General features: G+C 48.0%; 1 protein-coding gene across 3 annotated transcripts in view; it reads left to right on the plus strand.

Moving 5' to 3' along the window:
• The window catches only part of Plekha4 (pleckstrin homology domain containing A4), an 18384-nt gene that overhangs the window by 974 nt on the left and 758 nt on the right, over positions 1 to 16652 (plus strand). Inside the window, exons 2-19 of one of the 3 annotated variants that reach the window (XM_078031686.1) lie at positions 8 to 97; positions 1118 to 1225; positions 2000 to 2072; positions 2173 to 2273; positions 2456 to 2565; positions 3177 to 3392; positions 3695 to 3983; positions 4797 to 4871; positions 8976 to 9023; positions 9143 to 9223; positions 9383 to 9532; positions 10633 to 10731; positions 12780 to 12920; positions 14422 to 14491; positions 14588 to 14664; positions 15557 to 15718; positions 16083 to 16132; positions 16489 to 16601. In XM_078031686.1, the coding sequence (XP_077887812.1) occupies positions 14 to 97; positions 1118 to 1225; positions 2000 to 2072; positions 2173 to 2273; positions 2456 to 2565; positions 3177 to 3392; positions 3695 to 3983; positions 4797 to 4871; positions 8976 to 9023; positions 9143 to 9223; positions 9383 to 9532; positions 10633 to 10731; positions 12780 to 12920; positions 14422 to 14491; positions 14588 to 14664; positions 15557 to 15718; positions 16083 to 16132; positions 16489 to 16601 (2047 nt within the window). In that variant the 5' untranslated portion in view covers positions 8 to 13. Of the gene's footprint in view, positions 1 to 7; positions 98 to 1117; positions 1226 to 1999; positions 2073 to 2172; positions 2274 to 2455; positions 2566 to 3176; positions 3393 to 3694; positions 3984 to 4796; positions 4872 to 8975; positions 9024 to 9142; positions 9224 to 9382; positions 9533 to 10632; positions 10732 to 12779; positions 12921 to 14421; positions 14522 to 14587; positions 14665 to 15556; positions 15719 to 16082; positions 16133 to 16488; positions 16602 to 16652 lie in introns of all 3 variants that reach the window. The other 2 variants (XM_078031685.1, XM_078031687.1) reach the window with 2 other exon arrangements.

Genomic DNA, 16652 nt, shown 5'->3' on the forward strand with positions numbered 1-16652 from the left:
CCCCAAGTCCTTGATGGAGGAGGGGCGACCTCGGAGCAGCCTCAGCCTGGCCAGCAGCGCCTCTACCATCTCTTCCCGCAGCAGCTTGAGCACCCAGGTCTGAGCTTCCCAGTGGGGATGGGGAAGAAGGTGGGGATCTGGGCTGCCTGTCCCCTTTCCTAGCCCTGGGTTCTGTACCACCTTAGGGGTTCCAGTGGTTAAGGACAAGGATCCTTAGCCATGGGGATGCGAGACCTGGAAAGGTCCTCCATTGCCCACCAGCTGCAGCTGAGAATGTGAAGACACTTCCAACTCTTGTCCCCACCCCTCCTATTTTCCTAATTCTAAGCCAGAGCAATTTCACCATCCACCCCAGGCCCCACTAGGAACTGAGGTATAATAGCTATTCTTGATGAGGACTGGGGATTTCTACCCAATTTACCCATGAAACCCAGTAAGGAAAGACCCTTCTCTGACAATAAGATCCCCTGGGGACACCCAAGATGCTCTCACTCCAAATAATGCCAGCCAGTGAGGACCCCATTTCCTTTTCCTTCTGCCATATCCAGTTCCCAGAGTTTCTCAGAGCCCAGAGATTTGATCCTAGCCTTGGTCAGCACCACTTCCAGGGAGGGGTGCCCTGCAACAATCTGGCTATAAATGCTCAGGAAAGGTGACCCCCAACTGAGCAGACTGGAAGGATTTGGAGCCTCCTCTTTACCTTGGACTTCATTGCTGAGGGATGTCATTCTCTGACATCACAGCATTCTTCCACCTTTAATTCACCAGGGACTCAGCATGGAAATTCCTCCTGCTTATGGGGACCTCATAGTTAATAGTCCCAGTTCAGATCTCAAAGGTTCACATCCCTGACTCTGGTGGCCAAGGGCATGCTCTTCTTGACAGTGGGCCCTTGGTTCCCAAATTCCTGTGCCACAGCCTCTTCCCTCTTCTTTGCCTCTGAACACCTTCCTCCCATCAAGAGTGTCTCAACTCTGCACTATGAACACCCGCCAATTCTGACCTCCCAGCTCACCCCTCCTTGAGCTGATTTCTAAGGGCAGTGGAGTGAGGCCCTAGGGTTGCCCATTTCATACCATCCTGAGACCTATTCATTCTGTCCCTCTTCTCTCCTTAGAAGCCCACTCGGGCAGTAAACAAGGTCCATGCCTTTGGGAAGAGGAACAATGCACTCCGAAGGGATCCCAACCTGCCCGTGCACATCCGGGGCTGGCTTCATAAACAGGTAGCATCAGTGTGTGAAGAAAAAAGGATACTGGGGGCTGTATACCTGGCTACAAATGCAAATGATCAGGTTTCACCCCAGCTCTGCTGAATCAGGATCTGGGCTGGGACCCAGGAATCTGTGTTTGAACATTCTTTTCTGGTGCTCAGGTTTGAAACTCCCTGAAAACTAGTAAAGTAGGGTAAGGAAAATGAGCTTTATGCTAAGTGGGATGGTAAGTTGATTTTTAAAAGGGAACTCACATGATCTGGTTCAGAATTTTACAAGATCATGCTGGAGTCTGTGGAATAGGTTGATGGGGAGAAGGGCCTGAGGTTGGAGCCCGTGGAGTGGTTCAGTGAGAGGCGATGAGAAGACACAGTGCCACCTTCCTAGCCTCTCTATGTCTTAGGCTTCAAAATAATTGGACCAAGTCTCTAAATATAAAGCCCCTGCCCCCATGAGATGGGGTATACCGTCTCATCCAAACCTCCCTAAAACTCCTCAATCCCCAACTGACAGATGAAAAAACGTGAAGGTCCTGGGGGAAAAGACTAGTGTAAAGGCATAATGTGAAACTGGGGGAGCTTAGAGTCCAACACAGATCCAGCTGTGTGAACACGGCCTCCAGCTCTCCATCTAAATCTATTACATTAAACTTGCATCTCTGTCCCTCCCCTCTCTTTGTGTCTCTGTCCCCTTCTCAGTTCTCTCTGGGTCTCTGTCTCTGTGGTCAGTGCCACCTACTTTCTCCTTTCTCTCCACCCACGGCCTTTCTCCTATCTCTCTCCGCAGGATAGCTCCGGACTACGGCTTTGGAAACGTCGCTGGTTCGTCCTCTCTGGCCATTGCCTCTTCTATTACAAGGGTCAGTGCGCCAGCTGGAAGGCCCTTTCCCACCCGTGCTTCCCTCTAGCCTCTTGGCCTCCTGATCCATGTGATCCTTGACTCTGGCCCTCTCATTGCAGACAGCCGCGAGGAGAGTGTCCTGGGCAGTGTCCTGCTCCCCAGCTACAGTATTAGGCCAGATGGGCCCGGAGCACCCCGAGGGCGGCGCTTCACCTTCACGGTGAGTCCGCCCATCCTCCATGATTACTAGTTGATAGGAACAGGAGGCATGGGGTTGGACATACACTGGAGCATCCTTACTGGACTTGAAAGGTCCTGCCCAGGGTCCCTGGCATCCTCCTTTTTAGAGAGCGGGGGGGGGGGGGGGGGGGGGTCTGGGTCCCAAGCCTTCTCCTCCCACAGGCAGAGCATCCGGGCATGAGGACCTACGTCTTGGCGGCTGACACTTTAGAAGACCTGCGGGGCTGGCTGCGGGCCTTGGGCCGGGCCTCCCGCGCGGAGGGGGATGATTGGTGAGTGGAGGTCCAGCCTACATCCCTGTCTCATCATCCTCCAGGGGCCTGCCCCATGAATGTCTAATCACTAGCCTTCCAGCTAAGGCTCCACCTTTCAGGCCCCGCCTCCAGGGAATTTAGGGTTCTTCCAATCAGCAAACGGCTTTTCTCCTAGTCTCCGCCCACAATCTTGCCACGCCCTGCCCCTCCCAGTTGCCCCTCCAATCAGGGGATCTAGTAGACGTTCTCAGCTCCGTCCCACGAATTATCTGCACCTCTCTCAGATGGACTCCTTCAGAAGTCTCCGTTCTCTGAGGCTAACACCTAAACCATATCAGCGAAAAGACAAGGCCAGATATTTTTAAAATGTCAGGTTGTCTCTTAGGCCCTGACCCAGCCTGTCCCAACCCTTAGGCTGGACACGTGACTCCCTGGACCTGTTACCTGAATGGGCTCGGTGGCCCGGCACAGGTCACTTCTATTTTAGGGACCTCAGTTTCCTCACCTGCAAAGGGGGGACAATGGTTTATAGTGCACAATTCCCGTTTTGGGGTGGGTTGCTGTGAGAAGAGAATTGGGCTGTAATGAGGTTCAAAGAAGTAATGTTTCTTTCTGTGCCCACTCGCCAGTGGGCGACCCAGGACACCCGCAAGTCCCCAGCGTGGGGAGGGCCCTGGCGGCCCCGGGGGTCCTCCGGAGGTGAGCAGAGGGGAAGAGGGACGCATCTCAGAATCACCAGAGATGGCTCGGTTCTCTAGAGGTCATGGCCGTCCTGGGCTGCACACTCCCAGCCCCACAGCCGACCTCCAGTCTGGACCCCGGATTCGGCGGACTAGGAGTCCCGAGTGAGTAGGACTGAGCCACGAGGGGGCGTGGCTTAATGGGAGGGCGGGGCCGGAACAGGTTAGGGGCGTGGCTTGTCACTTCGTACTGGAGTGGCGGGGAGTTGCTGGAGTTGCTGAGAGTCACAACCTGTCGGGAAGAAGTTTTAAGAAGTTATCAAGGAGAAATTGTTCAGGATCTGCCCAATGCAGGAGGGAGAGTGAGACAGTGAGGGGCGATGACCTTGAGGCTGTCTTGAAGAGTGGGGCGGACAGGGGAGGGGTGTGGGTCCAGTAGAGCGCTCCCGCGTTCTCTTCCCCCACAGCCTGTTCACGCCCCTGTCTCGCCCGCCCTCCCCTCTGAGCCTTCCGCGTCCCCGCTCTGCTCCTGCGCGGCGACCCCCACCCTCCTCGGGAGACGCAGCGCTCCCTGCCCGACCTCACACCCCCTTGAGTCGCATCGATGTCAGGCCTCCTCTGGATTGGGGCCCCCAGCGACAGACTCTATCACGTCCCCCCACTCCTCGCCGAGGACCCTCCTCCGACGCTGGCGGAGGAAAGCCCCCCAGGAGTCCCCAGCACTGGAGTCAAGAACCTAGACCACGGAGAGGAGAGGTGAGGGTTGGGGACTATAACTGCCATCAGGCGTCACAGCCCCTCCCGGACTCCAGGCCATGTCCCTTGGGTATAATGGGAATTGTACTCCATAATAGCAGGACCAAGCTGTGAGAAGGGAGAGTGGACTCCCGTCTCCCATCATACCTCACAACGGTCCTTCCTCCTGATCTCAGGTCTTTTGCTCCTTAAGTACCAGGGAGCTTGTAGTCCAGAGTACTCTGCCAGGCCTGTAATCCCAGCGATTTGGGAAGCTGAGGCAGGAGGATCTCAAGTTTGAGGCCAGCCTTAGCAATTTAGTGAGGCCCTAAACAACTTAGGGAGATGCTGTCTCAAAAATAAAAAAATAAATAAAAAAGGCTGGGTTTATAGCTCAGTGAAAAATTCGGACATACCCTCTTGAATTTTGTTGCTAAGATATGCCACTTTTTTTTTTCCATTCTAGTGTTTGAACCCAGGGATGCTCTACCACTGAGCTATACCTCCAGCCCTTTCAGCCCTCCCACCTTTTTAGTTGTAGTTGAGCACAATACCCTTATTTTATTTATTTATTTCTATGTGGTGCGGAGGATCAAACCCAGGACCTTGCACATGCTAGGTGAGCGCTCTGTGCTGCTCAGCCACAACCCCAGCCCAACCTTCCAGCCCCTTTTATTTTTATTTTAAAATAGGATCTTGATAAATTGCCCAGGCTGACCTGGGATTTTCAGTTCTTATGCCCCAGCCTGTGGAATCACTGGACTGACAAGAGGTGCCCCCCAGCCTGACAGATATGGCAATTTCTAAACATCTCTATTTCAACATTCTTCCCAGGCCCCATCTGGCTCCTCCACCTATCTCCAGCTCCCCCCAAGACCCCCTGGAACCCGGGCCTCTATGGTTTTACTGGTAGGTATCTTGGGGCACCTGAATCTACCAGAGCCCTGTCCCTTGCCTTCTTTGCCGTAAGGAATGTCACCTCCTGAAGCTGTAGCAAGCTGTGTGGGAAAACAACTGAATTTGTTTTCTCACTGGTCTGGAGGCAGAAGCCTGAGAAGTCAAGGTGTCCAGCACATTCAGGGCCCTGCTTCCTCTTGCCTCTCTCCTGGCATCTCATGCTGCCCCAAACCCCTTCTGTTCTTGGACTGCATCCCCCCAGTGTCTGCCTCCGTCATCATGTGGCTGTCTTCCTGTGTGGTAATCTGCGTTTCTTTTTGAAGTTCTGGGGATTGAACCCAGGGCCTCCCCAGGCAAGGCAGGTGCTCTATCCCCAAGCTACATCTTTAGCCCTTGTCTGTGTCTATCTCCTTGTGTGAGGATACCAGACATCATTGGAATTTACATCAAAGAACAAAATTACAACAGTTTAGCGATCTTAGTGGCTTTATTTGTTTATTTATTCATTGGTACTAGGGATTGAACCCATGGGTACTTAACCACTGGGCCACATCCCCAGTCTTTTAAATTTTCTTTTTTTGAGACAAGGTCTTATAAGTTGCTGAGGCCAGGCTTTAACTTGTGATTCTCCTGCGAAAGCCTCCAGAGTTGCTAGGATTACTGGCATGTGTCATTTCCCCAAGTCCATGACTTGGAATTTTAATGTGAGAGACTCCATTTTGGTTTCAGCCTCATCTCAGGGCCCAGTGGAGGAGCCTTGTTCAAAACAAAGGCCTCCTATAATTTTTATTCAACACTTACATCTGGAAACACCCTATTCACAAATAAGGTCACATTCTCAGGTTCCCAGGGTTAGGACTTGTACATATCTTTGGGTCCCCCACACCCTCTGCCCCTGGTACTGCAAATTAAACCCAGAGGTGCCCTACCACTGAGCTACATCCCCAGTCTTTTGGTGTTTTATTTATTTATTTATTTTTAAATTTTGAGACAGAGTCTCCCTGAGTTGTTAGAGCCTCACTAAGTTGCTGAGGCTGGCTTTGAATTCATGATCCTCCTGTCTCAGCCTCCTCAGTCCCTGGGATTCTTAGTCTTTTTTTTTTTTTTTAACCTTTATTTCATTTACTTATTTTTATGTGGTGCTAAGGATCGAACTTAGTGTCTCACAGTGCTAGGCAAGCGTATTACCCTGAGCCACAAATGCAGCCCCTCCCAGTCTTTAAAATTTTATATACATAATTTTTAAAAATTTTTTTGTACCAGTTCAATAACTCAGGGGTATTCAACTACTGAGCCACATCCCAGCCCTATTTTGTATTTTATTTAGAGACAGGGTCTCACTGAGTTGCTTAGCGCTTTCCTTTTCCTGAGGCTGGTTTTAACCTCTGCTTCAGCCTCCTGATCCTCTAGGATTATAGGCATGCACCACCCCATTAAGAATTTCTTAAGTAACAGGTCCAGGCAGAGCTGCGCAGATTTGAGGCACTACTGTCCCTTTCTTTGCCCCAGTAGCATAGATGACATCTTTTCTGCCAGCAAGACTGAGGTATTGGTGTGAGCATCGTGTCCAGTGGGGAGGACGTTTAGCAGTCAAGCTGTAGTTGAGGCCAGCTCTCGTCTGGGTCTGGGTACAGCGGAGTCCCTAGCTCTGGGACCTTTGCAAAGCTTCTTGTAGACCATGAGCAGCCCTGCTCCTTGGCCAGGAATGAAGCCTAATGTCTGGTCTTCTGCTCTTCTGTGGCACTTGGGGCAGGGTTGGGGGGTGACTGAGGGCAGTAGCACAGCTTGGGGGCCCAAGCCTGTGCCTTATTGTGGCTTTGGGGGACAAACCCTAAAGTGAAATTTAGCAAAGTCAGGGTTCTGAGTTTTTGGGGTCTAGGAGTCACTCCCCAGCAACGAGGCACGTTGTGTCTGGATGCAGTTGCTCAGGAAGAGCATTCTGGAGTAACAGGCCCTGTTGAGATAGGAGTCCAAGTGCGTTCCTGGCCCTCAGGAAGCCAGCTTTTGTGGAACCTTGGATCTAAGGATCCATTTTTTTGTCATTGACTCATGAAGCCACCTTTGTCATCTGTACATGGATTGTTGTCTGTTAATTCTGCCCCATTGGTCCGTTTATTTGCTTTTGTGACAACCCCAAATCTCCATCTTCCTCATTAAAAAATATCTTTAGAGCCTTATCATATAGATCACAACCCCAGGAAAGCCCATGTTCATTACTGAGTTTCTCAGAACTCCCAACTGGTATTTTTGTTGGGGTTATGCTGAATTTATAAATAGATTAGGGAGGACCCATCTTCTTCATAATAGTGAAGGTCACAGATAAGGGAGTGTTCATTCAGATAATCTGTTCATTCAGATAATCATCAGGATCTTTTATTCAAGTTTTAAAGTGTCCAGCAGAGAGATCCTGTGTCATCTCACTTAGGGTAATTTCTCAATTCTTGGTAATTGTTTTTAAAAAGTCATTTTATTTATATAATCTTTTTATTGTGGGAAAAAATGCAAATAAAATTGATCAATTCACTACTTTTGTTTATTTTGAATTTTAATTTTTTTTCAAAGTGCTGGAATTGAACCCAGGGGCAATTAATCACTAAGCCATATCCCCAGTCCTTTTTTATATTATATTTAGAGACAGGGTCTTGCTAAGGTGCTTAGGGCCTCACTAAGTTGGTGAGGCTGGCTTTGAACTCACAATCTTCCTGCCTCAGCCCTCTGAGCTGCTGGGATTGCTGGCATGCCCCACTGTGCCCAGCCACTCCTTCTTTTTTAAAGTTGAACAATAGTCGATTGCATGTGTATATACACCACATTGTGTCTTCCATCCATCCACTGATGGACACTTGGTTTGCTTCTATCTTTTAGCTGTTATGAGTCATGTGAAATGAACCTAAGTGTGCAAATATGACTTCAAGGTCCTGCTTTGAATTCTTCTGGTTATTTTTATACCTATTAAATGATCCCTTATTTTGCTAGACACTTGTACTTGCTGAGTTACAGCAAATGTTATGGGTTTTTTTAGCTTCGACTCACATCCAGCAGCATTGCTGAGTTCTTTTTCTTTCCCAGTCACGTCTCAATTCTCTTGGTTCCTTTGGGTAAATGAGCATTTCATCTGTAGATGATGAAGATTCTTTCTCCTTCCTCTCCTCACTTCTCCTTTTATTTCCCTTTCCTTTTCTGATAGCATCAGCCAGGATCTTTGATACTATGTTAAACTCTAGCACTACTAATGAGACCTTTGTTTTATTCTCAGTCATATAGAAAACATCTAAAATTTCTCTATTAAAAGACAAAAAATAGGGCTGGGGTTGTGGCTCAGAGGTAGAGCGCTTGCCTAGCATGCATGAGGCCCTGGGTTCAATCCTCAACATCACATAAAAATGAAAGTATTGTGTCCATCTACAACTTAAAAAAAAAATAGCGCCTGTCTTCAAGGTGTCACTTGTAGTCTTGGGGTTGCATAGGAAAGGAACAAGGCAAGGTTGGGACAGTCTCTGTGAGCCAGTGGCCAGTGGTCTGCTTGAACATGATCTCAGCATCAGCATAGCTCATAGGGAGCTTTGTCAGAGATAAGAAAGTTTTGGGGGTTTATTTTTGACTCGTATCACAAGATCTTTATCTACTAGACCTGGACTTGGTGGTGACTCAGAGAAAGAAAAAAATCAGAAAGACAAGTTGGAGTTAGTTAGGTTGATAATGGGCCCTCCTTCAGATTTGGGGCAATGATTGAAGACTCTGAGGTGCCATTTTGGTTGTCTGGAATAGGTAGTTGACAGCCTGTTGATTATGATGTCTCTGTAAATCTTGGAAATATCCAAATTACTCTTACTTTGGTTATGTACAGAGTTCAAGTTGAAGGTAGTGAAAGGAGGCAGATGCAACATGGAGGCACAGATGCCAAGCTTTTATCCTGTTTTTGGTTACTTGTTGGTCTTTAGGCCCAAGTGAATAATCAGTGCTTTTAGGAAAAACAGGCTTTAAGCTCCTGTTAAAAGATTTGCTAAAGCTTAGCAGCAAGCTAACAGAAGAGGGGTGTCTGTTGGTGGAGACATGTCTCGGCATGGGGTTGAGTTACATTAAGGACATTGCCTTTGACCCTTTTCTTCTTCTTAGCCAGGTCCCCCCCTGGACTCAAACTTCCACCAAAGCCTGGAGACAGATGTAAGTTCTCCTGATCTCACCCCTGCTGAGTTCCTTGAATATAAAGAGAATGTTCTAGATAGTTTGTGGAGCGGGAGAGGCAGACAGGACACATAAAGAGTCCTTTTCTCTTTTTCCAGATTCTCTTGACCAAGTTGTGTGGGCAGGACCGGCTCCTGAGGAGGCTGCAGGAGGACATAGACCAGAGGCAGGAGGAGAAGGTGCCGGCGGGTCAGGGGCCTCTGGCTGGCCTCTTCAACTGCCCTTACCACTTTCTGCCTGGGAGCCAGGATGCTGTTGGATGGCGAGGATTTGGGGGATGCCTCTCACTCTGGGCCAGGTGTGGCTTCCCAGGTCTGACCACCTTCCCCTCTCTACAGGAGCAGCTAGAGGCCGCCCTGGAGTTGACCCGGCAGCAGTTGGGTCAGGCAGGCAGGGAGGCTGTGGGCCCTGGGAAGGCCTGGGGTCGCCAGCGCCTGCTGCAGGACCGGCTGGTCAGTGTGAGAGCTGCCCTTTGTCACCTGACCCAGGTGAGTGTGGGGAAAGGGGTACTCCTCCCTCCCAGGAGGCCCAGAACTGTGCAGGCGGTTACCAGAGAATGTGAGGGCTCACAGGCACATGATTCTTGAGAATTCCATCACCCCAACTTTAAACCAGTGATCTTGATCATTGTAAAGGGCAAAGGGCAAGCAGCCAGCAACAGAAGAACTTAATTTAGCAGCTTAAGGGGGTGACTTTTTTTTTTTTTTTAATGTTGAGGATTGAATCTGGAGTCTCCATCACAGAGCTGATTTTGATATAGTTTCCTGGCATTAGATGAGCTGCCTCCCACAGGGGTTTTGTGACCTTAGAAAAGCTATGAAACCCTCTGGACTTTAGTTACCTCCTATGTCAACTCTAGAATGATAAACATATTATTTACTGGGCTGGGGACGTAGCTCAGTAGCAGAGCCCTTGTCTAGCCTTGTGAGGCCCTGGGTTCCATCCTCTGCACTTACTTCTTAGAGTCATTGTGAGGATTACATTAACTTATGTAAATGAATGCACATTTAACACTTAGTAAAGTACCTGGTACTTGGCAAGCAATATTTAAGTGTTAGCTATAATTATTATTAGTTGTAAACAATAGAGAAACATTTTTAAATATTTAAATATCTCTAAAGTGGAGGCAAAAATAGTACTGCCTCACAGGAATGAAAGGGGTGCATACTGAGCATGCTCTATACATGTTAGCCATTATTATTATTATTATTATTATTATTATATCATTATTATTATTGGCTACGAGTTTTCTGCTGCCCCATGAGCATAGGTGTTGTGGTCTTGACTGTCTCAGGAATTCATTAGATCTGTAGATTCCACCATGCTAAGAGAGTGCACTAGTAACTCAGGAATCCAGAAAACACTGGTTTTTGGTCTACACTAGCAGCTCATTGAAATTGCAGGATCCATATAGACTCTGGGGTTCCTGGTAGTCCAAGAGGTAAGGCCCATGGGGATTGTGGTCCTTATGACCCCAGAGCCCCCAGGGCCCAGGCCTCCGTTCCTCCTCCTCCTCAACTGGGGAAAAATGGGGAAAGATCTGGCGGGTGGGGATGCTAACCTTGTCTCTCCCTTTCTGGAACCTGAGGAGCGAGAGCGGGTTTGGGACACATACAGTGGTCTGGAGCAGGAACTGGGCACCTTAAGAGAGACCCTCGAATACCTGCTGCACCTCGGGTCCCCCCAGGTACTCCCCTCCTACCCCCTAAACACCACTCTCCCCTCCAAGATCTGCCGGAAACCCTTCCATCATTTAAGCACCGCCCCCCCAACTCCATCCAGAGTCCAAGCCCCGCCCCAACCCTCCAGTCTAAGCCCCTTATTGTAGTTAAAACCGGTTTTCAGATTCGGATCCAGTCCCCTCTCTGGTTCTAAATCTCTCCTCTCCTGTGGAAGCCCCGCCCCTCTGCCAAAACACCACCCTCAGCCCCGTCTCCCTCTGGCACCCTGCTTCTTGAATGTGGCGGTTAAATTTATCCTATGGAGTTTCCAATTCTAAACCCAACCCCTTAATTTAAGCCCTGCTTCTAAAAATATAAGCCCCAATGCTTCGCCTCAGACTCATTTCTTTATTCTCTGACTATGCACTCAGCTATAATTCATACCTTTTTAGTTAAAAACATCGACTTATTGTATTAAATGCGTTCTCATAAATTTGCTCCACCCTGTTCACACTAAGCCCCTCCCATCTCATCCTAAAACCCGCCCCTTACCTCTTCTCCTGCCCACTGGAGTTAAATCTGGCTCAGCACCAGCAACATATAAAAGAACAATACATGACCTCCAAGCTGGATTTATTACAGGAATAGAAGGGTAGCTGAACCTTTGAAAAATCACTCTGTATATTTTGCCACACTGAACAAAACAAAGGAGAAAAACCACATGGTCATCTTCATAAAATCTGGAAAATATTTATCAAAGTTCCCCCCCTACTCATAACAGAAGCTCTCTCTAAAATAGGAACAGAAGGAAACTTATCTGATCGAATAAGAGACATGTATGTCGACCTGCATGGCCCACCCTGGGGAGGCAGAGGCAGGAGCATGCCAAATGCAAGGCCAGCCTTGGCAACTTAGTGAGACCCTAAGCAATTTAGCAAGTCCCCTGCCTCCAAATGAAAAAGGCCTGGGGATATGGTTCAGTGGTAAAGTGCCCCTGGGTTCGATTCCCAGTATCAAAAAATAAACAGAGGGTGGCTGCTCCAGAGGCTGAGGCAGGAGGATCATGGTTCAAAGCCAGCCTCAGCAACTCAGCCAGGCGCAAAACAACTCAGTGAGACCCTGTCTCTAAATAAAATTCAAAAAAGGGCTGGGATGTGGCTCAGTGATTAAGTGCCCCTGAGTTCAACCAAAAAATAAATAAATAATGAACAAGAAAAATATAGTAAAAGAGTATTTTATTTTCAGATGATATGATATGTCTATAAATAGGTCACTAAAATAAAAGGTCAATGTGCAAAAATCATTGTCTTTTTATTTACTCATGCCAAACAATTATAAAAGGAATGTTAAAAATAGGAGTTCAAAATAACATGAAAAAATTGAATACCTAAGAATAAATCTAGTGAAAGATATGCAAGGCATCTACTTTGAAAACCACAAAACATAATTAAGAAAAAGCAAAGGTCTATAGAAATAGAGAGATTTACCATGTTCATGGATAGGAAAGACACTAGTGTGAACATGTGGTGTCTCTTTTCCCAATGGGGGTCTGCAATCCTGGTACAAATTTGGAAGGTTTCTCCGTGCAGATTGATAAGCTGGTCCTAAATTGTATCTGAAAGCACAGAAGGCCAGGAATAGCCAAGACAATCTCCAAGAACAAAGGCTCAAGGACTAACACAACTGTTATGTCAAGTCTGAGGATAAAGTAATAGTTAATAAGATGATTCATGTTGCATCACCACTAGATTAGAAAAATACACCAAAGGACTAGAATCAGGTGTTCAGAAACAGACTTCCATATATTTATGGCATCTATTCAGGATAGAAGCAGTACTGCAGAGCAGTACAGAAAGACAGTCCTCTCTATTAAATTGGATTTCCATATGTCAAGAGCTTTGTAATGTTTTGAACAACCAATAATAAATTTTTAAAAAATTGGATTTCCATACTGGGAGGAGGGACCTGATTGCATAAACATGGCCAAGCTGCTTTCACACCCTCACATTCCCATCAGCTGTAACCCTCCTTGCATTTTCCCAACTTGGAGTAACTAATCCTTTCCATCCCCCAGGACAGAGCATCAGCTCAGCAGCAGCTGTGGATGGTAGAAGACACGCTGGCTGGTCTGGGTGGCCCTCAGAAACCACTCCCCCACGCTGAGCCTGACTCCCCATCCCCTGCACTCCAAGGCGAGGAGTCCTCAGAGAGGGAGGTGAGACTCCGCTTCTGTCTCCTATGTCCCTGGTCCAACCTGTTCCCCCAACCACCTCTTTTCTTCTCCCTTGGTCACTTAACCAACTTCAGGCAGATACCTTCAGCTCTGAGAGCCCTTCTTTCCTTGTTTGTTATATAGATGCCCCTGGGTATCTGCAGGGTTAGTTCCAGGATCCCTTGTGGAGACCAAAATCTTTCAGTGCTCTAGCCCCTTATAGAAAATGATGTGGTATTTGCATATGATGTATGCACATCCTCCTATGTAGTTAAAACCATCTCCAGGTGACTTACAATACCTAAGACATATAAATGCTATGTGGATAGTTGCATATTGTGACAAAGCATTGCCACTGAGCCACATCTTCAGCCTTTTTTTTTTTTAATACTTTTTAGTTGTCAATGGACCTTTATTTTATTTATTTGTACATGGTGCTAAGAATCGAACCCAGTGCCTCACACATGCTAGGCAAGTGCTCTACCACGGAGCCACAACACCAGCCCATCCCCAGCCCTTTTATTTTTTATTTTGAAAGAGGGTTCATTAAGTTGCTGAGGCTGGCCTTGAATTTGCAATCCTCCTGTCTTAGCCTCCCAAGTGCCTGGGATTACAGGCATGAGGAAAGGCATTTGTTAAAAAGGATTTACTAGGGGCTGGGGATGTGGCTCAAGCGGTAGCGCGCTCATGCGTGCGGTCCGGGTTCGATCCTCAGCACCACATACAAACAAAGATGTTGTGTCCGCCGAGAACTAAAAAATAAATATTAAAAAATTCTCTCTCTCTCTCTCTCACCTCTCTCTTAAAAAAAAAAAAGGATTTAGTAGGACTGAGGTTGAGGCTCAATGGCTCAATGGTAGAGCACTTGCCTAGCAAGTGTAAGGCACTGGGTTCGATCCTCAGTACCACATAAAAATAAATAAATAAAGGTATTGTATTCATTTACAACTTTAAAAAGTAAAAAAATAAAAAAGCACTTACTAGACACCACTAATCTTAATCCTCAAGGTGGAGAGACTTGGCCCTCCCAGAAGCCGGGACAATTATTGTCATAAGTTAGAGCGACTGACTTTCAGACCATGAATCCAGAAGACCTGGGTTCAGAACCCAGCTCTACTCTATTTGAGATACTGGGCACGGTGGCACACGCCTGTAATCCCAGCAGCTCAGGAGGCTGAGGCAGGAGGATTGCGAGTTCAAAGCTGGCTCAGCAAAAATGAGGCACTAAGGGACTCAGTGAGACCCTGTCTTTTAATAAAATACAGAAAGGGGCTGGGTATGGCTCAGTGGTAGAGCGCTTGCCTAGCGTGTGTGAGGTACTGGGTTCGATTCTCAGCACCACATATAAATAAATAAAGGTCCATTGACAACTTAAAAAAATTACAAAAAAGGGCTGGGGATGTAGCTCAGTGGTTGAGTGCCCCTGAATTCAATCCCAGTACCATAAAAATTACTAATAATAATGTTGACAATAATAATTATTCTCCTTTTCTGATCCCTCCAGAGTTTGCCTGAGTCCTTGGAACTGAGCTCCCCTCGGTCCCCTGAGGCTGACTGGGGGCGGCCCCCTGGAGGTGACAGAGATCTTGCCAGCCCTCGCTCAGGTGAGCATCCTGCTGGAGTGGGAGTTTCCTTGTGTTCTAACCTCACCAAGTCCCTTGTCCTGCCAGGTCTTGGATCTCCGAGGGTCTCCCGGGCTTCTAGTCCTGAGGGTCGCCGCCCCACTTCTCCGCAACTGGGAACCAAGGTAGGCCATATATGGGCCCCCCTTAGGTCTGCCTTGTCACTCTATGATCTAACGACCACAGACTCCCAAATCCTGGGGAAACAGCTGGGAGAGGAGAATCCCAAAGCCACACTCAAAGCAGAAAGCACATGATTTATTCAGAGCATTGGGACCAAATTTGTCTCTACCACTCCTAAGCTGTGTGGCTTTAGGTCAGATTAAACTTCTCTGTGCCTCTAATTTTCATCTGTAAAATGAAGCTAATTGCAATTTCTACCACCTAGAGGATTAAAAGAGATGAATGTCTCTAAAGGGCTGAAAATAGCAAGTTCTTTATTCATTCATCTGTTCATTCCTTCACCAAATATTTCTATATTTGCTGGGATGGAAACCAGGGTGTGTACATGTTTAGCAAAGGCTCTATCACTGAACACAGCCAATTCCCTCTGGTTTTGAGAACAAAAGAAACAGAGAGGTCAAGAAAACATCATTAAATCCTTAGATTGTCCCAAAATAATCTTGACAATTCAGTTGCCAGAGTTCAGAGAAGCAACTCAAGTCCCATGGACTAGAAAGGGAAGAAGCTTGATGTGTTTGGGACGCCCCCTGCTGGGGCTTTGGGCTTCCACAAGGCAGGAGATGGAGCATATATGGGCCCCCCTTAGGTCTGCCTTGTAACCCTATGAGAGGTGGGTGGGAGCTAGGCCACACAGGGCCTCAAAAGCCTTTGCTGGCTGTATGGGTGCCACAGGAGGCTTGAGCAGGGGAAAGAGAGTGTCATCTCTGGGTGTAGAAAGACCCCTCTAAGTGCTGTGGTGAACTTACTGGCAAAGGTCAGACCTCAGGCCAGGAGGTCAGGAAGAAGAAGGAGGAGGCCCAAGGTTGGGGCATAGGGTACTTCTCCTCTCCCCAGGTCCCCACAACCCGGCCACGGATGAGTGCTCAGGAGCAGCTGGAGCGTATTCGAAGGAACCAGGAGTGTGGACGGCCTCTCCCACGCCCCACCTCTCCCCGGCTGCTCACTCTAGGGAGGACACTGTCCCCAGCCAGACGCCAGGCGGACCTGGAGCAAAAGGTGAGTGGCCTAGGTTAGGGGGTGAGGGGTGGGGTAGTAAAGAGACTTTTTTTTTTTTTTTGAGTACTAGGGATTGAACCCAGGGGCAATTTACCACTGAGCAATATCCCCAGCCCTTTTAAAATATTTTACTTAGAGACAGTGTCTCACTAAGTTGCTTAGGGCCTTGATAAATTGCTGAGGCTGGCTTTGAACTTGTGATCCTCCTGCCTCACTCAGCCTTTTGAGCTGCTGGGATTACAGGCGGGCACCACCACATCCGGCCCATCGGATTTCATAACCTCTTCCTGCTTCCTCTACTTCAGCCTCAAAATGAGAAGTGGGGTTTCCAGGCCAGGAATCTAATGCCACAATTCCTTTCCAGTCTGTCCTAGGAGCTGCAAAATGGCTCAGAAGCTCAGGGTCCTGGAGTAGGTAAGGAACTAGAGGGTGGATGAAGGGAACGGGAAATCTCTTTGCAAAAGGGGAGGTGAGTAGCACTGTCATGAGAGTCTTCTGAATACTGAATTGCAAGTGGCAAAACTTTTAGAGCCTCTTGAGTTTCTGGGGCATCTGAAACAAGACAGGAAGCCCTGGATACACAATGAGAACTGCAGTTTCGAGAAGTCTCTTGGCGGTGTCAAACCCAATTCCTGTAAAATTGATTGGACTAAACATCCCATAATACACCGGGGTTGTGTGGAAAGTTCTTTGGGGACATGTATTATGGACTGCAACTCCCAGAACAGGCGCCCCCACCATACCTGCTCCCCATCTTCTCTTTCGTCTAGTCCTAGGAACACTACCCCTTACTTGCCGACTTCCGAAGGCCACCGGGAGCGGGTCCTTAGCCTCTCCCAAGCCCTGGCCACTGAGGCGTCGCAGTGGCACAGAATGATGACAGGTGAGGGATGGCGGATCTGGACTCCTGGGTTTTAGGGAAGGGTGAGCTTGA

This window comes from Ictidomys tridecemlineatus, chromosome 15, assembly GCF_052094955.1.
Source record: "Ictidomys tridecemlineatus isolate mIctTri1 chromosome 15, mIctTri1.hap1, whole genome shotgun sequence".
NCBI lineage: Eukaryota > Metazoa > Chordata > Mammalia > Rodentia > Sciuridae > Ictidomys > Ictidomys tridecemlineatus.